The sequence below is a fragment of the Mya arenaria genome, chromosome 6 (genome assembly GCF_026914265.1).
Source record: "Mya arenaria isolate MELC-2E11 chromosome 6, ASM2691426v1".
Classification (NCBI taxonomy): Eukaryota; Metazoa; Mollusca; class Bivalvia; order Myida; family Myidae; genus Mya; species Mya arenaria.
Window position 1 is genome coordinate 1,481,456 of NC_069127.1, and position 21,716 is coordinate 1,503,171.

Below are 21,716 nucleotides of genomic sequence, written 5' to 3' on the forward strand. Positions count from 1 at the left end.
TTCATTCATCAAAAATGGGTTTTGTATTTTTTGACGCACTGCAAATGTCTGGTAAGAACTGTTGTGTTGCTGTCTGCCTTTTTCTCACTTTTGACACCCATTACAATAAAAGTCTTGTGAATATTTCTGTGTACACCTGTTATCAAAAAAGAATCAAGTCAAAATAATCGTCAATTTCGAATGCCTTTATGCGGGTTCTCAGACAATCATTATTGATTTTTCCGTTCGAATGGTACTTTCTAATCAGCCAAAGTCCAAATGGTAGTTGGTTAACCAGCCTAGAGGCTAATGGGATCATACAGTATTCAACTGACCAATTTATTGTCATTTGATGCAGAAAGTATGGAGTGATTAAATAAACAACAACATAGGCGATCAGCGGATTAGGAAAACCAAGACATGTCATGCTCTTACCAAGTTTATAGACTGTAAAGAAGCATTGTATTTTTAGAATAAATCAGCAGTTTTCTCCAAGCAAATTATCAAATTCCTTTCATATTTGACTTTGTTGGAATATAATCTCAGACTAGGACAATTTAAAAGGATGGATTTGCTTTAAAAATTGACAAGTCCATACAAAAAGCACCAGATTTCAGGGGCAAAGTTAGGGTGTCATCTTATAAGCGGATTGCCTTTTAAGGGAAAAAATGTGCCTGTTATTCCATTACAAGGTTAAAAGAACAAAATATTTGAAGGATTGTTACTATATGTGCCTATTATTCCATCCCTAGGTTAATAGAAACAAAATATTCAAAGAAATGTTACTGTATATGCCTGTTATTCCATCCCAAGGTTAATAAAACTAATTTTTCAAAGTGATGTTACTTTACCAGCTACTTGTTCATGTATGAAATACTGTAACTGCCTTTTATTATATCTTAAGGGAAAGTTAATAACCTGTTATCTATATTAAAGGGTATTTCCCCTGTGTTGAATTGTCCCTTGAATGCTACTGACCACTAATTACCATTTCCACACCCTCAGGGTCAGCTATTTCTCTGTCTTATAAAATAATAAGTGTCTATTGTTCCACCCCAGGGATCTAAGAGGTACTCCCCTGTATAAAATACCCTCATGACTGATAAAAATGGCAATGAGCTACCATTTCTCCACTCCCAGGGTCAACTGAACACAAGCCAGCTATGGGGCTATTTCCGGGACTTGAGTGATCCTGACTTTGAGACCCACATCTCCCTCATCCACAGTCGCTTCTCCACCAACACATTCCCCAGCTGGGAACGGGCCCACCCCCAGAGGTTAGTGTTACCATGACTTGTATCTCTCCTATAGCTGAACTGTAACAAGCAGAAATAGGTTTTTTTAGTAAAAAGTAATATGATGTCAAATTTGTCATGTCATAAGGTTAGCTGTATTGGTAATTTTAAAGATCAAAGGCACTTCAAGGTCATTTAAATTTATGTTACTGTTAACAATATTTAGCATGATGCAAAAACCTGACAATTCAAAAATTCACTTTGTAATTGTAAAAGACCTCTTTCTGGTTTTCATGAATCATACCAGTTTACATGAGCATAGCTTGGGTATGAAGAAGGATTAGGCGATTTTATAACCTAAAATGATTGAAACTACAGGAACAAGGCTCCTGCTAATTCTTCACAAGTCTCTCAGAAATGATCTATACCACAAAGAAACACTCCTAACTTGTGTATATACAAACATTTACTATGCATTTGAAGTCCTTAAAGTAATGTTTCTCTTAATTCCACCATTCCCTACTCTATGGCAGGTACTTGGCCCACAATGGAGAGATCAACACGCTGCGGGGCAATGTGAACCTGATGGCCGCCCGGGAGGGTGTGATGCACTCCCCGGCGTATGGGGATAGGCTGAAGAACCTCTACCCTGTCGTGGAGTCCGGCATGTCTGACTCCGGCTGTGTGGATAACGTCCTGGAGTTCCTCTGTATGGCAGGTAGGAAATGAAGAGCCAGATGTTGGAAGTACAGTGTATGGAAATATTGTCCCTTAGTATGTTCCTGTATTGAAATGAATAATCTTTCATGAAATGTGCATTTGAACTCCCAACACACAGAAATTGGATTCCTTGGGCCGTAATCATAAGTGAAAAAATGCTGAAGTTAAATCTTTAGAAACCTGTTTTATACCAAAAATATTAAAACTGGCAAGAAAAATAACAAAACAATAAATGCATGTGATTAAATTTGATGAAAATTGGATAATATTTAAGATATATGTTGATTTACAATATCTGTTGTTAAAAATCAAATAAAATTATTTTGCATTTAGAAGCTTTATGAATGCGGCAACAACGATCTGAGATACACAAGAAATGTGCTTTTAATGAATTAATAAAACACATATTTTTCTTACCCTTCATCTTTTAATGTTTTAATTTAATGCCCATGTTTGTAATGCTACCTAGGTGGTAGAGAGCTGCCAGAGGCCATAATGACCATGGTTCCAGAGGCGTGGCAGAATGACCGGACAATGACCGCAGAGAAGAAGGCCTACTACCGCTGGAGTGCCTTTGCTATGGAACCCTGGGATGGACCGGGTATACTTCAGTATTTTCTTATGCATTGTTAGATGCATTTTGTTTCAAGGAAAAAAGTATTGTGACAGCTTTGGTGTTATCAACACTGCCCTTCAACCTTCATCCTTGGCCATAATTTTAATAGTGTTCCAACATAATTGCTTAAAAATTCTTACACAAGTTGGAAAAGTGATGCGGGCATGTCTAGCAAGGTCAATATTTCTGCGTTCTCTCCTTGGCTTTTCCTATAATACTGATACAGATATATGGGTCCAGAATCTTTTTAATTAGCTGCTCCCTATTTGTTCTTTTCTTAACCATTGACTATGTGGTTTGTTCAGCTCTTTTTTTTTTTTTTTACTACATTTCGTTTCTAACTAACCAATTATTCGTGCATTCATTTAGTATGACTAGTTAAGGGAGGTTATAATTTATTGGTGCTTGAATTTGTCATACCTCAGCAGACAGCTAGAGCTTTTTCACTTTCTATAGCAATCTCCCAAAATTTGGCTACTTCCCAACTGAAAAAAGTATATTTTACCCAAGGGGTCATGGGTTCAATGACCTTGAACCCAAAAAGCTTGTTTGTGTGATAACTCGACAATGCCTGCACCCATGGCCCTCAAACTTGACATTTTGGTTGGGGGGATGACCATTAGATGACCCCTATTGATTTTGAGGTCAAAGGTCAAGGTCACACCTCATATTGGTCTTTAAAACTTATGTCATATTTACCTATTCCCTGCTGCTAAGAGGATACATGTTTTTCTGCAAATATCAGTCATCATCTGGATATGATTAAAAACTGTACCTACTTTCCTCACACTTTGAATGGTCATAATCTTAAAACTGCCTCACAGGCATCCAATGCTAACAACAAATCAGCTGTCATTTCGGTCCATGCATATTTCATTCAATTGTCCAAATATGCCTGACAACATGGTGCTCATGGGAGCATATTGTTTGACAAACATTTCTTGTTTTTGAATTATGGAATGTTTGAGTTTGTTGATAATAGTTGTGTTTGTCATTGAATGTCAATCTTTCTCTGAGATTAAACTCTTAAAATTTCTCAAAATAAAAGGCAATGTCTCTTCAAAATTTTTGCTGAAAAAGCCTTGGATGTAAAAGAGCTCTAAGATCCTTATATCGTAATTGGGCAATTTTAACAACAGTCATTCATCATTCAAATACAGCCCTGCTGACATTTACTGACGGTCGGTACATCGGAGCCATTCTGGACCGTAACGGCCTTCGACCATCAAGGTTCTATGTCACCAAGGACAACCACATGTACATGTCCAGTGAGGTTGGGGTTACTGACTGCAAGAGTCCTGATGTCATACAGAAGGTAAGACTAATTAATATATGTGCACATATATGTGATTGTGTTGAGCTGCTGAGCTTTATTGTCTTGAATATAATGATAACGAATTGATGTGTTGATAAATACAACATAAAGAGTTTGTAATCATCAAATGTATCGGAAAATGACGGTTGTTTCCTTATTTGCTACATGAACTCAACTCTTTACCCTTTGTTTTCATTGTATTACAGGGGAGGTTGGCGCCAGGGCGTATGTTGCTGGTGGACACGCAGGAGAAAGTGTTCATGAAGGATGAGTTGATCAAGTCCCACCTGGCCAACCTCAGGCCTGTCTCCCAGTGGCTGCAAGAGGTACTCAACACTCGTCTTTATGCAGGATTAGTCTTGTTAAGCATTAATTAGCTGTCGATAATAATGACAGTCTGTGTGTGGGTAATGTCATGAGTGCATTTGAACAAAATTTTCCACTGAAATTGTAGGGGGAAAAATGCTGTGAAAAAAGTTATTTCTGGTGTTGTACTCCCAGATGTGAATGTCGGATTATAGAAGTTGAATATTTAAAGAGTAAGGAATCTAATACTGGCCCCTATTTCTTGAAAAATCTAAAGTTCCTGATAACAGGATCAAGCTAAGCACACTATTTTTGCTTGGTATCATGCGCAATATTCTGAGACTTTTAAAGGAAATCATCTTCCAGATGATAACAATTTGTTGAATTATGTGAGTAATTTGGCTAAAATAAATAATAGACTCAAACCTGTTATGCTTAAGATATTTTGAGAAACTGTGGCCAGATGAATTTTGTGTATGATTATGTCTGTTTATCTGAACTATCTTTTTCTTTTCAAAGCTATCCTCTTATACAGAAGTTAATATGTAACTGTTCCACAAACACCTTCCTTCCAGACTCTGTCCATGTCAGAGCTGCGGCAGCATTACAGCCTAGGTCGCAATAAGCGTCATTCGATTGACAGGATGCACATGGCGCACGGGAGTTGCCTAGAGGAGGATCGCAGACTGCCCATGTTTGGCTGGACCACAGAGGCTCTCAACATGCTTGTACTGCCCATGATCAGAGACAAGTAAGTCACCGTGGGCTGCCTATTATTCAGTCCCAAAGGCAGGGAGTCCTTTATGATTAATGTATTCATAGACTTGCATAAAATTTGAATTGGTTTAAAAGTAAGTTGGGGTTGGCTTTTAATTTATTTTTTGATTTCATACTCAAATATCATCTTGGATCATCTTACTATAAGCAATAGAATTATACACTGGCTCTTTATTTTTATGAAATGTCAATCTCTTGCCCTTCTGTGCCTGCAGGAAGGAGGCCCTGGGCTCGATGGGTAATGATGCACCCCTCGCCTGCCTGTCCCTGTACAATCCCCTGGTCTTCGACTACTTCAAGCAGTTGTTTGCTCAGGTCACCAACCCTCCCATCGACCCCTTCAGGGAGAAGATCGTCATGTCTCTGGTAAGTCTTGAGAACACCCACCATCCCATCAATCCTTTCAGAGAGAAGATCGTCATGTCTCTGGTAAGTGTTCATAACACCAACCCTGCCATCGACCCCTTCAGAGAGAACATCGTCATGTCTCTGGTAAGTCTTGAGAACACCAACCCTCCCATCGACCCCTTCAGGGAGAAGATCGTCATGTCTCTGGTAAGTCTTCATAACACCAACCCTCCCATCGACCCCTTCAGGGAGAAGATCGTCACGTCTCTGGTAAGTCTTGAGAACACCAGCCCTCCCATCGACCCCTTTAGGGAGAAGATTGTCATGTCTCTGGTAAGTCTTGAGAACACCAACCCTCCCATCGACACCTTCAGGGAGAAGATGGTCATGTCTCTGGTAACACATGATACTTTTTTCATAGATTTACTTCTACATACTACATTGTTCTTTAAAAAAATTTAAAAGCACAGCTGAAAGTTTAAAGTTAATTGCACAAAGGCCTCCAACCCATACACAAACACAAATACTTACTTATAAAACAAAAGGAAGTGATTGACTCGGACATAAACATTGAGGAGGTTTTATGATGTCAAACATTTTCTTTCTTTAAAGACATTGTGTAAATACTTTGCTATGTGAAATCAAAAGTTTGAACTAGCTTGGCTCTTATTGTACAACAATTGGGCTTACAAGCTTATGCCAGATTAAACCTCTAGCCTTACATGGAGCTACCATAGGTCAGACATATCAAACAACCGTTATCAGACATATGTATAAAATGGAATCGTTCCAGTAAAAGCTTAAACATTGAAAGCCTACCAATGCTTACATTCCCTTACATAAGATCGTGATTGTCCAAACTGGTTTTGGAACATCTAGTTGAAACTGGTATTGCCAAAAATTGTATTGTTTAAAGTCCTGGGATATTAAACATAATTTTTGGCATACTTCGACTGTTTTCCTTCCAATATTTTACATAAACAACAACTTGTAAAAAAAATGTGATGTTGGTCGACCTTTGAAGGGCTATTCCTTAATCAGTGTATAATTTGAGACAAGTTGTCAAGAGTTGTTGTTCTTGATGGTTAGATGGTTATTCCATATAATAACAGTGTGGGACACAACTTGAACTCATGTATTTTCCTTTGCAATGTTCTATATTTTTTTATTTTTTTTACAAATCAGACGAAGGAGAGCCTAGTATTTGTTATTGAGGAAAAATTATGTTTGTTAGGAAAAGTTAATTTGCCAGATTAAAAAAAGTAATTGAGGAAGATCTGATATGAGTGTTTCATTTTTGACATTTATTTTATCCAAGTAACTGTATGGAAAATAAAGCCCTTGCCAAATAAATACCTGACAAGTATTCTGATTTTTTTACTCGTTTACCTCCTCAGGCCTGCCCAGTTGGTCCAGAAGCGAACATTCTTGAACCAAGTGCAGAGCAGTGTCGTCGCCTGTGGCTGGAGCAACCCATACTCTCCCTCTCGGACTGTGACATGCTCAAGTACACAAGCTACAAGGGATGGAAGGTCAGCACAGTTTGTTTGTCAACTTCAGGTGTTACTACAGATTATTGGCTGCAAACAACCTCCTATGATTTACGGTATCTCGTGTATACAAATAAACATGAAGCAAAAACAAATCTTATGAAAATCCTATATCCTGATTATGTGAAATATTAAAAATATATTCTATGAACCAAAATAGGGATTTGTTGACTATGTAGAGGCTGAGTTGTACAACTTATGATGAATTGAACACTGCATAAGTGCGGTCATTTCATACAAAATACTGGTGTCATGTCTGTATCTGTTATGTTTCTTTATGTGTCTGGTTAAAAGTCGTTTTGAGAAGACCACAATCTGTCATCAGAAGTTCAAATTGGCATATCATACACAATAAATCACTATTTTTATGAAAGTTATGCTGATTTTACAAGGTTTGCAATTTTCCAAAGAACTATAATTATTCTTTGTGTATGCCTTTTGATATTGTTACTCCTTATCACAGAATTAATGTTTTCATTGTGTTTAATGCACTGAAAATTTACATTGTTATGAAAGATAAATACATTACGATTTTCATTCCTGACAACCATGTTTTAGACCAAGATTCTGGACAGTGTGTTCCTGGTGTCTAGCGGGGCGGTGGGGATGTTGAAGGCCCTCAACAAGCTGTGTGAAGAGTCTGAGAAGGCTGCCGAGGCCGGGTACCAACTTCTGGTTCTCTCTGACCGCACAGCCGGCAAGCAGTATGCCCCCATCAGGTGAGTTGGATCAGCATGTTTGTGTAATGTGTGGTACATCCCTATAAGCTGGCATCACCCTGTTCAACTACCCAGCAATATAAAGCAATATAAGCAGTTATTGAGTTCTTTCATTAAATGATGATAACATGTTATAACAGTGTATTATGTGCTATTGAAAGTACTGTTGTAGTAAGAATCACATTTACTGTTTATACTGAAACAAGATTAAAACCCTACTGAACATATTGAGTTGTACATGTAGCCCACCTTGGAACTTTTTCAACAATTAGTTAATGACGGGTCATATCCTGTCCTGCACTGGTAAAATGCTTTTCAAGCTTGCTCCAAATAAGGCATATTTATTGCAGGCTTGTTGAAAATATGAAAAGCCAAGAACTCGTCATAAGTGTAAGGAATGGGCTAATGTTCAACAAATTGTTACATCCATGAGGGATTATATCCTCTACCTCCTGCAGTGTTACTCAGTTTGTGAAATGCAGAACCTTTTTCATCAGAACCAAAATCACCTCTGATAACCTGTAGTTGAATATTTGCACTGTTTTTCAGTCCACTGTTGGCAGTAGGTGCTGTTCACCATGACCTGATCAAGAAGAAGCTCCGACTGAAAGTGGGGCTCATAGTGGAGTCCGGTGAGGCCAGGTATGCAGACTCGGTCTTAGGCTATGGGTGGATGTTGGTATTAACAAAAGGGCGCTTCAATTAAGATCTTAAACGCTCATATTGCCAAATTTTTAATATTTTGCAACATATTAATGTGACTTGAACTTAAGCCAACATTGAAAAGAACACAATATTTAGAAAATTAAAATAAATCAAAGTAATTCCATTTTTTATCCTTTATTGAAATGGCCTCTAGGACAACAACCACATGTGTAGCATTTCCCATAATGTCCTAAAATGGTTTGTCAAAATATGCTGAAGAGAATTCCTATTGGCCTGTGGAGCTCTTACTCATGGGTAGTTTTCAGCTTGACTATTAGAAGAATAAGGTGGCTTTACTTCTCGCCCATGCGTCAGCTTCTGTGTTAGCATCTGCGTCCGGTTAAGGTTTAAGTGCAAGTTGCCATTTTCACTTATGACTCCGATACCCTTCATCCAATTCACTTAATACTTCACACATTTGTTTAAGACCATCACACAACAAGGTTACATAACTCTATATTGTCTTAAATACAAAGTATGGCTCCTCGTTGACTTAAGTTTAAGTGCACAAAGTGTCAGGTTAAGTTTAACTTTAAGGGAGAGTTGGGATTTTTACTAATAGCTTCTATACCTTACATTCAATTGACTCTATTTTTAAGACAAGGTGGCATATAGTCGGCGCACTGTCCTACAACAGCTCTTGTTAGTTTGTTAGTCACTTGAATAGTTATGACTTATATTGACTCCTTGTCAATTTATCCACTTGTAGGGAAGTACATCACATGTGCACCCTACTGGGCTACGGCGCAGACGCCATCTGCCCGTACCTTGTGTTTGAGACAATTGCCCGTCTGAGGCAGCAGCACTTGCTTGACCCACCCCTGCCAGATGAAGAGATCTTTATGAACTTCCGGGCAGCCTGTGCTCGGGGCATCTCCAAGGTTATGGCCAAGATGGGCATCTCAACACTCCACAGCTACAAGGTCAGGTTGACCACATACACTTTTTGTCGGACGTTTAACTTGTTTGTATATAAAGTCAGTGATGAAAATACGCTCAAGCCCTGCACTAGTAAAATGCTTGTTGGGCTTGCTCAAAATCTGGAATTTATAAAGCAGGCATGTTTATACCAAGCACTAGTGTATCAAATCCGGGCTTGTTCATTCAAGATTTTATTTTGATGGCTGCATAAAGTGGGATATTTAAAATGGGTAAATACTCAAGACCCATGCAGTTATGACTTTATTCAATCTTCATTAACATCATTATAATGGGAAGGAATGTTCCTATGAAAGTTTTTGGGAATATCTGTGCATTAAAAATAAACATTTGATATTGTGTTATTTACACTGAAAAATATACAAAAGATTTTTACTGAACAGATTTTCACTTTAACAGGGAGCCCAGATATTCGAAGCTGTTGGGCTTAACCGTGATGTGATGGACCTGTGCTTTACGGGCTCTGCCTCCAGGATTGGGGGAGTAGGCTTCACACATCTAGCAGAGGAGGTAAGGGAAATGGACTTTGTTACTTTCTTTACACAGTTGAAATCTCAGGTTTTTACCATGATGTGGTAATATTAATCAGAATGTTCATGTTCTTGGCATCTCCTCAGCTGTGTTATTGTCTACTCCTTAACACTTTCATTTTTACGCTCATCTTTTATAAATTTACAATTTTTATTGGCATTAAATCTTGAGTGAGTTTATTTTGAGACCATGTTAAAATAAGGTTTTGAATCTATTGGAAAATATTTGCATTCGCTATGATGCATATTACTACTAAATTTGTTTGACAACCATGGGTGCACTAACATGGGACATATCCGATTTGGGTTATTAAATCTAAAGAAAATCAATTTAACTTGTGGGGAAAAAGGGAAAATTAAATCTGTTCAAATGTACTAACTGTAACAATTGCAGACCCTGCGCCGTCACTGGCTTGCATATGCAGAAATTGAGTGTGACAGTCGGGTGGTGATGAATCCTGGCAACCTTCACTGGCGGGACGGTGGGGAGAAACACATCAACGACCCTATGTCTGTCGCTAACCTTCAGGTATGTTGCTATGTGGTAACAGCAAGTTCTTAAAAATAATAATTTTACTGGAATTTATGTGTGAAATTGAGATTCTGAAACACTTTTGGCTAGTAAACATTTCAATCAGTTGGTAAATGGTTTGTGACAGAGAACCATGCATTTGTTTTCATGTTTCATCTGGAATCTTTTAGGTAATTGTCAGTCTGTTGGTTCATCTTGACCTGTAAAAACGGTGTTTAAAGGTATTTTTGTGCGTGTATAAGTCTGGCTACTTGTATTAAATGTTCGGGATGGATAAAAACTGTTGTTAAAGTGATAATAGTGCAGTAGATGTTGCATCATTTCACCAGTTACCTTGTTATTGAAATGACACTATTATCCAACATGAAACTATACACAGGATGCAGGACGGACAGGCAACAAAGATTCTTATGCAAAATTTACTGAGACAGCGCTAGATGCGGCCCGACATTGCACACTGAGGGGCCAGATGGACTTCCGCTTCTCAGAGAAACCCCTGGACCTATCGGAGGTGGAAGAGGCTGCATCCATTGTGAAGAGGTTCTGCACTGGTAAGGCTTCTCAAATATGGCCAGGAATTACCTCCTCAGTTTTAGCTCAACTATTCAAAGAATAAGGAGAGCTATACTACTCACCCTAGCGTCGGCGGCGGTAGCGGCTTCGGCGTTGGCGTCAAACCTTGGTTAAGGTTTTGCATGTAAGCACCTTTAAGTCATTATCTCAGTAAATACATCAGTTATTGCATTGAAACTTTGGATATTTATTCCCAACTATCTTACATTCTGAATTAATGAAGTTAGATAACAATTATTTGAATATAATGCAAATAATAGGCCTTTATTATTCGACTTAGAAATTCTGGTTAAGGTTTTGCATGTAAGCACACATAGGTTAATATCTCAGCAACTACTTGAGGTATTGCATTGAGACTTTATACAATGGAAGTCAACCATCCAAACTACTTAATTAACCAAGTTAGATAACTTTAGTTTGCATTTAATGCAAAATAATTGCCCTTTATTATTCGACTTAGAAATTCTGGTTAAGGTTTTGCATGTAACCACATTTAAGTCAATATCTAAGCAAATATATCATGTATTGCATTGAAACATTAGATATGTATTCCCAGATAACACTTTTTTGAATATAATGCAAATTATGGGCCTTTATTATTTGACTTAGACATTCTGGTTAAGTTTTTGCATGTAAGCACACATAGGTTAATATCTCAGCAATTACTTGATGAATTGCATTGAGATTTTATACAGTGGTACTCAACCATCCAGTCTACTTAAATAACCAAGTAAGTTAACTCCAGTTTGCATTAAATTAAAATAATGGCCCCTTTTTTATTTGACATAGAAATTCTGGTTAAGGTTTTGCATGTAACCACTTTTAAGTACCTCAGCGAATACATCATGTATTGCATTGAAACTTTACACACAGGCTCCCATCTATTTAACCTTCTTATTTAATCAAGTAAGATAACTCTATCTTTTATAATATATACTTTTTGCCCCTTTATTATGCGAAATTCGTGTTAAGGTCTTGCATGTTAGCACACATAGGATAATATCTCAGCAACTATTTGATGTATTGCATTGAGACTTTATAAAATGGTATTCAACCACCCAACTTAATTGAATAACCAAGTTAGATAACTGTATTTTGCAAATAATGGCCCTTTATTATTAGACTTAGAAATTCTCGTTAAAATTTTGCATGGAACCACATTTATGTTAATATCTTAGCACACCATGTATTGCATTGAAATCTAATCTAACAGTGATCCATGCATGTTTCGCCTAAATGTTTCAATCCTTACATTGAAAAGTGGCGGAATAGTCGAGCGCGCTGTCTCTGTGACAGCTCTTGTTTTAGATTAGCAGGACAATTGAACATAAGCTCTGATGAATTAAATTTAGTTAGTAATCACTTTTAATTAGAAATAAGTGGCTGTATCTGATAGCACATTTAGAATGTACAAGACAACTGTTTGGCTTATTTTTGAGGTATTTTGTCACAACCTTGGTGTTTTTATCCTCGAGTGCTTAAACTTTAAGTCATTACTCAACCATATATGATATTCTAGTGAAATGTGCACAATACAGACATGAATAGCAAGGCCAGCAACTCTGGCTTTCAAAATTGTAGAGTTATGTTCCTTGTTTGACTGAGACAAAATTAAGAGAGTAGTGTTGGCTTTTCCTCTACAGCGCTATTGTCACGCATAACATATTTATTTAAATGACCTTGACTTTAATACATTTTGTTTATTTTTCTTGAATAACATTTTAGGTGCAATGAGTTTTGGCAGTATATCTATCGAGGCTCACTCAACCCTGGCTATTGCAATGAACCGTATTGGAGCGAAGTCAAACACGGGTGAGGGTGGAGAAAATGCGGATCGCTACCTGAACGAGGACCCCATTAACAACAAGAGGTCCAAAATTAAGCAGGTAATGTGCTTACTTGTTCATTTGAAGCCTCTTTTCATTATTGTTTTACTTCTTTTAATAGAAAAATGATTGTCAACTAGCAATCTTTTACATGCACTGTATGGAAACAAACTAAATAATGTGTGTGTGAGTTATTTATAAAAGTTTGAGGTACAAAATACTGAAAGAGGGTCAACTGTTGCTTTTTTGCACTCTGGGTACTAAAGCAAATAAAGTTTCCCAGGTTCTGGTAGATGGTCTGCCTCCTGACCTAGATGTCCAAGGTTCGATTCTAGTCAGGGAATGTTCTTGTGGCCTCCCACATGCACATTGGTATGAGAACTTGTGAATTTGACCGAGGAGCGGACTCAAGCATTTATAAAATAACCTGTTAGTTTATAAAAATAACTAATGAATGATATGACCTGAATGCTATTGCAGGTGGCTTCAGGCAGGTTTGGCGTGACCAGCTCGTACCTGAGCCATGCTGATGAGATCCAAATTAAGATGGCTCAGGGAGCCAAGCCTGGTGAGGGTGGTGAGCTACCTGGACATAAGGTGAGTGTTAGTAAAAGGGGTACATTTATTATACAGTGCGGCCAACCAGGTCCTCATTATACAGTGGGTTTGGGTACACCCTTGTGAATTCTTGAATATTAGCACTTTGATACCAATTTAATCATGTTTATGGTTACACTTTATATAAGAGAGAGTTGAAGTTTTGTTTAAGTAATAGAAGTTCTTTCTGTTAAGTTTATCAATCTGAATGTAAACAAGTGAACTAGTGCCATTTGTTTGTATGTAGGTGTCTAAGGACATTGCGAAAACACGTCACTCTGTGCCTGGAGTTGGCCTGATCAGTCCACCGCCCCACCACGACATCTACTCCATTGAGGATCTTGCGGAGGTAAGGCACCCAGTCATACATGTCATATTTTAGAAAGGCTCCCCAGGGGATTTTCTCCAGAATTCCAGGGAATTTGGGTCACATACCAACGGATTTTCATCTTTGCCATGTAGCGCTATGGTGCGTGTGCCAATTCATCTTGTTTACCTTTTTTCCAACACTTCCAACTATATTTTAATGAGACACTGTCACTGTCGTATTGCATAATAACAGCACTACATACAAAACACTTAATTAAAATTAATGTCCCTTGCTTTTGTGGCATATTGGGGCATCCATGTCCTATGGACATGTTTCTATTTTTTTTTTTTTAAAGAAATCTAAAAATACTTCTGAAATATGGCCGCAGACAAGTAGTTGCACCCACTTGATGTTCTCTTGTTGTTCCATATCCTTGTTAACTAAACACTTTATACAGGGTTTACAGTTGAGAGTGGTATAGTGATAAAGGTGTCTGTGTCTCACCCAAGAGGTTGTGTGTTTGATCCCAACCAGGGGTACTTTCTCTGAAAATTGACCCAAATACTGGTTTCGAGCCATATTTTTTTTTAAAGATTTATTCATACCATATTTTATCACTGTGTGTTGGATGTTGCAGTCCACATTTTCCCACTGTGTGTTGTATGTTGCATGCAATATTTATGTCTCCCCCTCTCTGGGGGAGACATATTGTTTTTGCCCTGTCCGTCAGTCCGGTAGTCCGTCAGTCCGTCCGTACGTCACAATTCGTTTCCGATCGATAACTGGAAAACCGCATGACCTAGGATCACCAAACTTGGTAGGGAGGTTGGTCGTGAGGTGTAGAGGATCCCTATTGTTTTTGGGGTCACTAGGTCAAAGGTCAAGGTCGCGGCGACCCCCAATATAAAAAACATTTCTGCTCAAAATCTTGAGAACGGTTTGACCTAGGTTCACCAAACTTGGTAGGGAGGTTGGTCATGAGGTGTAGAAGATCCCTATTGTTTTTGGGGTCACTAGGTCAAAGGTCAAGGTCGCGGCGACCCCCAATGTAAAAAACATTTCCGCTCAATATCTTGAGAATGGTTTGACCTAGGTTCACCAAACTTGGTAGGGAGGTTGATCATGAGGTTTAGAAAACTCCTATATTTTGGGGGGTCACAAGGTCAAAGGTCAACGTCGCTGTGACCTCTAATGTAAAATAATATTTCCGTGCAATATCAGGAGAATGCTTTGATCTAGGTTCACCAAACTTTGAAGTGAGGTTGGTCATGATGTCTAGATGATCCCAATTGTTTTGGGGGTAACAAGGTCAATAGTCAAGGTCGTGGTGACCTTCCATGTAAAAATCATTTGCGTGTAATATCTTTATGTCTCCCCCATTCATGGGGAGACATATTGTTTTTGCCCTGTCCGTCAGTCAGTCCATCAGTCTGTCAGTCAGTCAGTCAGTACGTCACACTTCGTTTCCGCCCAATAACTATAGAACTCTTAGACCCAGGAACTTCATACTTGGTATGCTAGTTGGTCATGACTAGTAGATGACCCCTATTGAATTTGGGGTCACTAGGTCAAAGATCAGGGTCAACGTGACCTTGAGGTGAAGAAACGGTTTCCACTCAATAACTAAAGATCCTTTGGGTCCAGGAACTTCATACTTGGTATGCTAGTTGTTCATGACTATTAGATGACTCCTATTGATTTTGAGATCAAAAGGTCAAAGGTCAAGGTTACCTTCAGGTAAAAAATGTTATGTTGGCAGTGACCTTAAGCTTAAAAATGGTTTCTGCTCAATAACTAAAGAAAGCTTGAACCCAGGAACTTCATAGTTGTTCATGACTAGTAGATGACTCCTATTGATTTTGAGATCAGTAGGTCAATGGTCAAGGTCACCGTGACCTTGAGGTGAAGAAACTGTTTCCGCTCAATAACTAGAGAACGCTTGCAACCAGGAATTTCATACTTGGTATGCTAGTTGGTCATGACTAGAAGATGACCCATATTGATTTTGAGATCACTAGGTCAAAGGTCAAGGTTGCCATGACCTTGAAGTGAAGAAAAAGTTTCCGCTCAATAACTAAAGATCCTTTGGTTTCAGGAACTTCATACTTGGTAAGCTAGTTGTTCATGACTAGAAGATGACCCCTATTGATTTTCAGATCAAAAGGTCAAAGGTCAAGGTTACCTTCAGGTAAAAAATGATACGTTGGCGGTGACCTAAAGCTTAAAAATGGTTTCTGATCAATAACTTAAGAACGCTTGTACCCAGGAACTTCATTCTTGGTACGCTAGTCGGTCATGACTAGTAGATGACCCCTATTGATTTTGAAATCAGTAGGTCAAAGGTCAAGGTTGCCATGACCTTGAGTTGAAGAAATGGTTACCGCTCAGTAACTAAAGAACACTTGCACCCAAGAACTTAATACTTGGTATGCAAGTTGGTTATGTAGATGATCCCTATTGATGTTGTGATCAGTAGGTAAAAGGTCATGGTCACGATGACTGTGAGCTGAAAAATGGTTTCCGATCAATAATTGAATAACGCTTGCGCCCAGGAACTTCATACAATGCAAACTTCGTTTACATTTTCCATGATTAATCAACAACACTTTCTTCTCTTCACTATTTAATATAATCGAATAAACCAAACTTCACTGTTGGTTTGTCTCCAGTCCAAAGTTACAAATTTCATGTCCCATCATTTATTTTTTCTCAGCTACGACCACACAATAGGGGAGACAAGCGCTTTTTCAAAAAAGCAATCTCTAGTTTACCAATGTGTGTTGTATGTTACAGTTAATCTATGACCTGAAGAGCGCAAACCCTGCAGCCAGGATCAGCGTAAAGCTTGTTTCTGAAGTCGGGGTCGGAGTGATCGCCTCCGGAGTGGCCAAGGTAGGGAACATATTTTTAAACATGACTCTTAAAAATAAATGTACCAAAAATATAGCTGGACCAGACTATCGGCATACTGAAAATGTATTAAGCTTTAGCTTGGTTGATGGGTACTTAATGTTTCTTGGACAATAATGTTTCCAAAGAGTAGAGTTTAACAGATAAAATAGAAACCAACTCTTATAAAACCAGAAGTATTGAATAACATGTTTACAGATGTGCATCTACACATATTTGCATTGATTTGTAACCCTCTGTCTAACTCAAAAGGGTAAAGCTGAGCACATTGTGATCTCGGGTCACGATGGGGGAACTGGGGCCAGCAGCTGGACGGGTATTAAGGGGGCAGGGTTGCCATGGGAACTTGGTATCTCGGAGACCCACCAGGTGCTCACCATGAACAACCTTCGGTCTCGCATCGTCCTCCAGGCAGATGGGCAGATACGCACAGGTAGGCTCAGATTTTTTTAAAGTACTGATATTTATGCAAATTAACTTAGAAAAACATGCTTGTCAATCAATTTTACAAAGCACAATTTCAAGTTTATTGGAATCATCTTACTTGACAATTAATCTTCTTTCATGACAATGTTTTTCTGTACATTCAGGTCGTGATGTGGTGATAGCGGCCATGTTGGGAGCAGATGAGTTTGGATTTAGCACAGCGCCTCTTATTGTGATGGGCTGCACCATGATGAGGAAATGTCACCTTAACACCTGTCCTGTAGGCATAGCAACACAGGTGAGGGATATGCACTGTGCGGGTCACAGGACAGTGATAAATTAGTTCAATCTTGCATCAATTGTGAAAAAACCTATGCTAAGTCACTCTCATTGGCACGTTATTTCTCAAGCTTGTGGACTTGTGTTGTGTGGAAAACAAGACTTCCAAGGGAAAACTCCTTACATGGCTTTGTTGCCACAAAACAAATTCACATTTACGGGAATAAAATTGTAGGCTTTCAAAAAATATTTTGTTAATAATCCATTTAAATTATTTAGTTCAATTATTTTGTTACATGAGTGTTTAAATCAGTTACAGTCGAAACTCGATGGCTCGATATTCTAGGGACCGGCCAAAGTACTTCAAGCCTCGAGAATATCGAGCCAAGCGGGAATGCTTACAGAATGTTATTTTTTCATTTGTTACATAAAGTCTTATTTACCTCGTTTGTTATTGGCTACGCTATCTCCGCAAGAGAAGGAAGAGTATTTATTGGGCATAGTTATGCACCCTAAATTTCGTAATATGACTTATTCGATTATTAGAAAATATCATTTTATTTTTTATTTATAATAAAAATACATTTATGCGAAAACAAGCAATTGTAAACAGTGGGTAACACAAACATAGCTTAAAAGTTATATCAAAATGCATAGTAATTTAAGGATGGATAACAATTAGAGACATAATTAAAGTGATGGCATGTTTATTCAAACTGTTAAACCATTTAAATTCGATAATAATTATAATATCAGTCAAGCAATTTTAATTGATTAGCGCCTTGTGCTAAATGAAGCCAATCAAACAAATCAAGGCATGAGATTCTTAACTGGACCCGCGAAAATGACATCGACCCAAGCAACCAAATCAAAGTGTGAAATTCTTGTTTGGGACCGCGAAAACGACTTCGAGCGTGGAGAAATATCGACCGTCAAGATATCGAGCCATCCGAACGAAATTTATATAAACAGAGTAAATAAAAATCGGTCCTTTTAATTTGGTTCGAGCCAACGAGGATATCGAGCCATGAGATATCGAGCCAACGAGTTTCGACTGTAGTTTCAGTCCTTGTGGCAAGAAGTGGCAACTTTTTTCATGATATTTTAAATTTTAGGACCCAGTGTTGAGAGAAAAGTTTGCCGGTAAACCAGAACATGTGATCAACTACCTGTTCCTGATAGCTGAAGAGGTAGGTAGTCCACATGTATACACTTTTATATAAATGTATTTTTACCATTCAACACATGTACGTCTTGACTTCATATTACTAAGGCCTGTAATGTTCCGTGGTATTTACCAACTGTGTTGTATTTATAAAAGGTACGAGGGGTGATCCAGAATTACATGGACTTTTCTATGTTTATCGTCTAAATCATTTAAAAATTCATGAATATCTTATTCATAGTGTTCTGCATAGACGATATGAATTTTAGGTCTGTAAATTTAATGCGTTTGAAAAATTACGAGTTTTAAAATTACAGGAATGCACAGTCGGCGCACCGTCTAAAATCTACGTTTCAAAACTTTTTATGTATCTTTCACGACTCACTTTTCTTCCACGTTTATCGACGAAATTCCGCCAAACTATGTCACATATTACGCTGACGTCATACTAATATACTGTTAAAATTTCTGATGTCATTTCCGTTTTTAAGTCGTTATTTTCTGAGGTGAATACACGTACAGTCTGGGATACAACATAGCGTCATCACATTTTGAAGAAGCACGAGCGGTGATAAAGTTTTGCGTTGGATTGGGGAAAACACCGACACAGACTATGAAAATAATGGCCAAGGCAAAATTGAAGCAACCTGTGTGCCGTTCTTTAGTATTCAACTGGCATCAACATTTTAGAGAAGGGCAAGATTCCATAGAGGACAATCAGGGAAGAGGACGGAAGAAGACAAGGGGCACGACGTTAGTGACGTCGGTGAAGAACATCATCGAAGGGGATCGGCGTTGACAGTCCGTGATGTGACATGCGTCGTCAGGGCGGGGTATGGAAGTGTGCAAAGGATATTAACAGACGATTAAGGCATGCTTAAGTTGCGAGATGGGTCCCTCGATTGTTGGACTTGGAGACTGGCGCGCATACGCCATAATCGCCAGATCTTGCACCAATGGATTTCGCCGGTATTCCCAGAAATCAAGAGTCAGCTTAGAGGACATCGTTTTCATTCATTCCATTAACTGCAAGTTAATGTGCATAATGCGATATCCACGTTTTGTAGAGAGTGGTATTCGAATGTTTATACGCAGTGGATTAAGTGCCATAAAAAGTGTGTCAGCGTTGGTGGTGAAAATGTGACGCTTTATGAGCGCAACGTCACTAACGTCATTGGACTGCGCCGGTCAGGTTTAACCATATGTCATTAATGCATTGTAATTCAGCAAGAAAAATTCAGGAATTATACCAGATATGTTATACGAAATGTATGTGAATTTTCTATGTTCTATGTGCAACGATATTTGAATTATTAAAAAAGTCCACGTAATTCTGGATCAACCCTCGTACATTGAAAGAAAATATAGATATAGATATCTAGTTGATAACAGTATAGTATCTTTTTGTGATATTATAAACACAAAAGTCACTAGAAAGCATTTATAAATTAAGTTAATTTATATGTGTTTATTAAGAGAAGAAATATGTTTTTATTCTAGGCCCGAGAGCTGATGTCCCGGATGGGAATCAGGCGGTTCCAGGACCTGGTTGGCCGCACAGACAAACTCAAGTTTTCACCCAATCCCCATAACCCGAAGGCAAAACTGCTGGATTTCTCCGCCATACTGAAAAATGCCCTGGATGGCCGCCCTGATACAAACATTGTGGGAGGTTCTATGTCCCAGGACTTCCAAATGGAGAATAGACTGGTGAGTCTGCAACCAATAACTTTTAATGTATTGAAGTGTCTAAAATTGCATACTGTAATACTCTGTTTTACTCTGTTTTGACCTCTAACCAACTATGATTATGAAATTAGTACTGTATGTAGAAATTTAAAAGTAAATGTTTTTTTTTTAATATAAAAGTTAAGGTAAATAAGCTTAACACACATACATCCCATTCCCCCTGATATGTTCAATACCTCACCCATAAGAGCTGATATTACCATCTACATGTAGATTAGTCAAGTTGATTCAATATTTCAGGACTACAAGGTGATAGAGCAGGCTAGATCTGTGATTGAGGGAAAACAGAAGCAGGTGGTGATTAACATGACCATCACAAATGAGGATCGGACGTTTGCGGCCACACTCAGTAACCTCATCTCCATGTGAGTTACCTTGCCATGTTATATTGCTAAAGCAGAGGTTTCTTTTTAATAAATAGTTTGTTTTAAGTTTAGAGTAATGGAAGGATTCTGCACCCTGTCTTTTTTTGGTAGCACCCTTCTGCCCTCATTAAGACTAGAATGGGCACAATTTTGCCTTCATAGAATATAATTGGCGAAAGTTCCTTCGTTTGATTAAAACTTAATATGTGTTAATACATACAAACTTGTTATATTTGGCAATTGAAACCTAATACAGACCCTTCCCTGCTTGTTGTGGTTAATATTCTCTTATTAGAAACTATATTATCTTTGTTTTTTCTTTGTTTGGAATTCTTATTTGAATCAATCATGAAACAAGTAATTACAATGTTTGTTTTTTTTAAAAAAAAAACACCCCTTGTATCAGATGGCAGGTTATAAGAATTCAGATCTTCAAGCACTTTCAATATCCAGGAAATGACATTAGAATTTTGATTATCGAAATATGCAAAATACACATATGTATGTTATTACAGGAAGACTGTAGAGACTGGACTGCCAGACAAGAGTATCTTGATCAACCTGAAGGGCTCGGGTGGCCAGAGTTTCTGTGCCTTCCTGGCCAGGGGGGTGCATGTCACCCTGGAGGGAGATGCAAATGACTACGTAGGCAAGGTACAGCACTAACATCCACTTTAGATAGGCTTTTCTTTTAAATCTGTTCAATATTTTTAATTGAAGATTTTTTTCTTATATTTTCACTTGTCTCACTTAAGTCTACATACTAACAAAAGGAGACGGGATTTTGCAACTGTAGTTTGATTATATAATAGTTCCATGACTGACTATGATCCAACAATCTTTTTTCTCAATATTCTTTTTTCTCAATATTTTGAGTTGAATAAAAGACTCTTGAAATGTTTCTAGTTTTAATCAGTGGTTATTTGCCAACATTGCAGGGTCTGTCAGGAGGTGAAGTGGTTATCTTCCCCCCCAAGGACATGCCGCCAGCCTTCCGCTCTGAGGACAACATTATTGTGGGCAATGTAGTCCTGTATGGGGCTACATCAGGCAAGGCCTTTTTCCGGGGTCAGACAGCTGAGAGGTTCTGCGTGAGGAACTCTGGCGTCTCCGCTATCTGTGAGGTAAAAGACCATATATTAAGTGTAGTAGTAAGGGTGTATATACATGTAAGTCAGGTCTTAAGCAAGGAAGTTCATTTGGTTTTGCAGTTACCAAGTTCAGTAATGTACATTTGGATTTTTG

At 38.2% G+C, this 21,716-nt stretch overlaps 1 protein-coding gene across 5 annotated transcripts in view; it reads left to right on the forward strand.

The window, feature by feature from the left end:
- Window positions 1–21,716, forward strand: part of LOC128237296 (uncharacterized) — a 45,716-nt gene that overhangs the window by 11,040 nt on the left and 12,960 nt on the right. For all 5 annotated transcript variants that reach the window (XM_052952679.1, XM_052952682.1, XM_052952681.1 and 2 more), the window contains 25 exons: window positions 1,120–1,256; window positions 1,748–1,932; window positions 2,404–2,535; window positions 3,711–3,865; window positions 4,072–4,191; window positions 4,747–4,922; window positions 5,164–5,314; window positions 6,694–6,828; window positions 7,405–7,565; window positions 8,115–8,207; window positions 8,980–9,193; window positions 9,609–9,719; window positions 10,134–10,268; window positions 10,651–10,822; window positions 12,570–12,730; window positions 13,151–13,267; window positions 13,515–13,616; window positions 16,371–16,469; window positions 16,740–16,920; window positions 17,078–17,211; window positions 18,308–18,382; window positions 19,858–20,067; window positions 20,347–20,471; window positions 20,987–21,125; window positions 21,410–21,595. In XM_052952679.1, coding sequence (XP_052808639.1) covers window positions 1,120–1,256; window positions 1,748–1,932; window positions 2,404–2,535; window positions 3,711–3,865; window positions 4,072–4,191; window positions 4,747–4,922; window positions 5,164–5,314; window positions 6,694–6,828; window positions 7,405–7,565; window positions 8,115–8,207; window positions 8,980–9,193; window positions 9,609–9,719; window positions 10,134–10,268; window positions 10,651–10,822; window positions 12,570–12,730; window positions 13,151–13,267; window positions 13,515–13,616; window positions 16,371–16,469; window positions 16,740–16,920; window positions 17,078–17,211; window positions 18,308–18,382; window positions 19,858–20,067; window positions 20,347–20,471; window positions 20,987–21,125; window positions 21,410–21,595 — 3,606 coding nt within the window. The remainder of the gene's footprint in view (window positions 1–1,119; window positions 1,257–1,747; window positions 1,933–2,403; window positions 2,536–3,710; window positions 3,866–4,071; window positions 4,192–4,746; window positions 4,923–5,163; window positions 5,315–6,693; window positions 6,829–7,404; window positions 7,566–8,114; window positions 8,208–8,979; window positions 9,194–9,608; window positions 9,720–10,133; window positions 10,269–10,650; window positions 10,823–12,569; window positions 12,731–13,150; window positions 13,268–13,514; window positions 13,617–16,370; window positions 16,470–16,739; window positions 16,921–17,077; window positions 17,212–18,307; window positions 18,383–19,857; window positions 20,068–20,346; window positions 20,472–20,986; window positions 21,126–21,409; window positions 21,596–21,716) is intronic.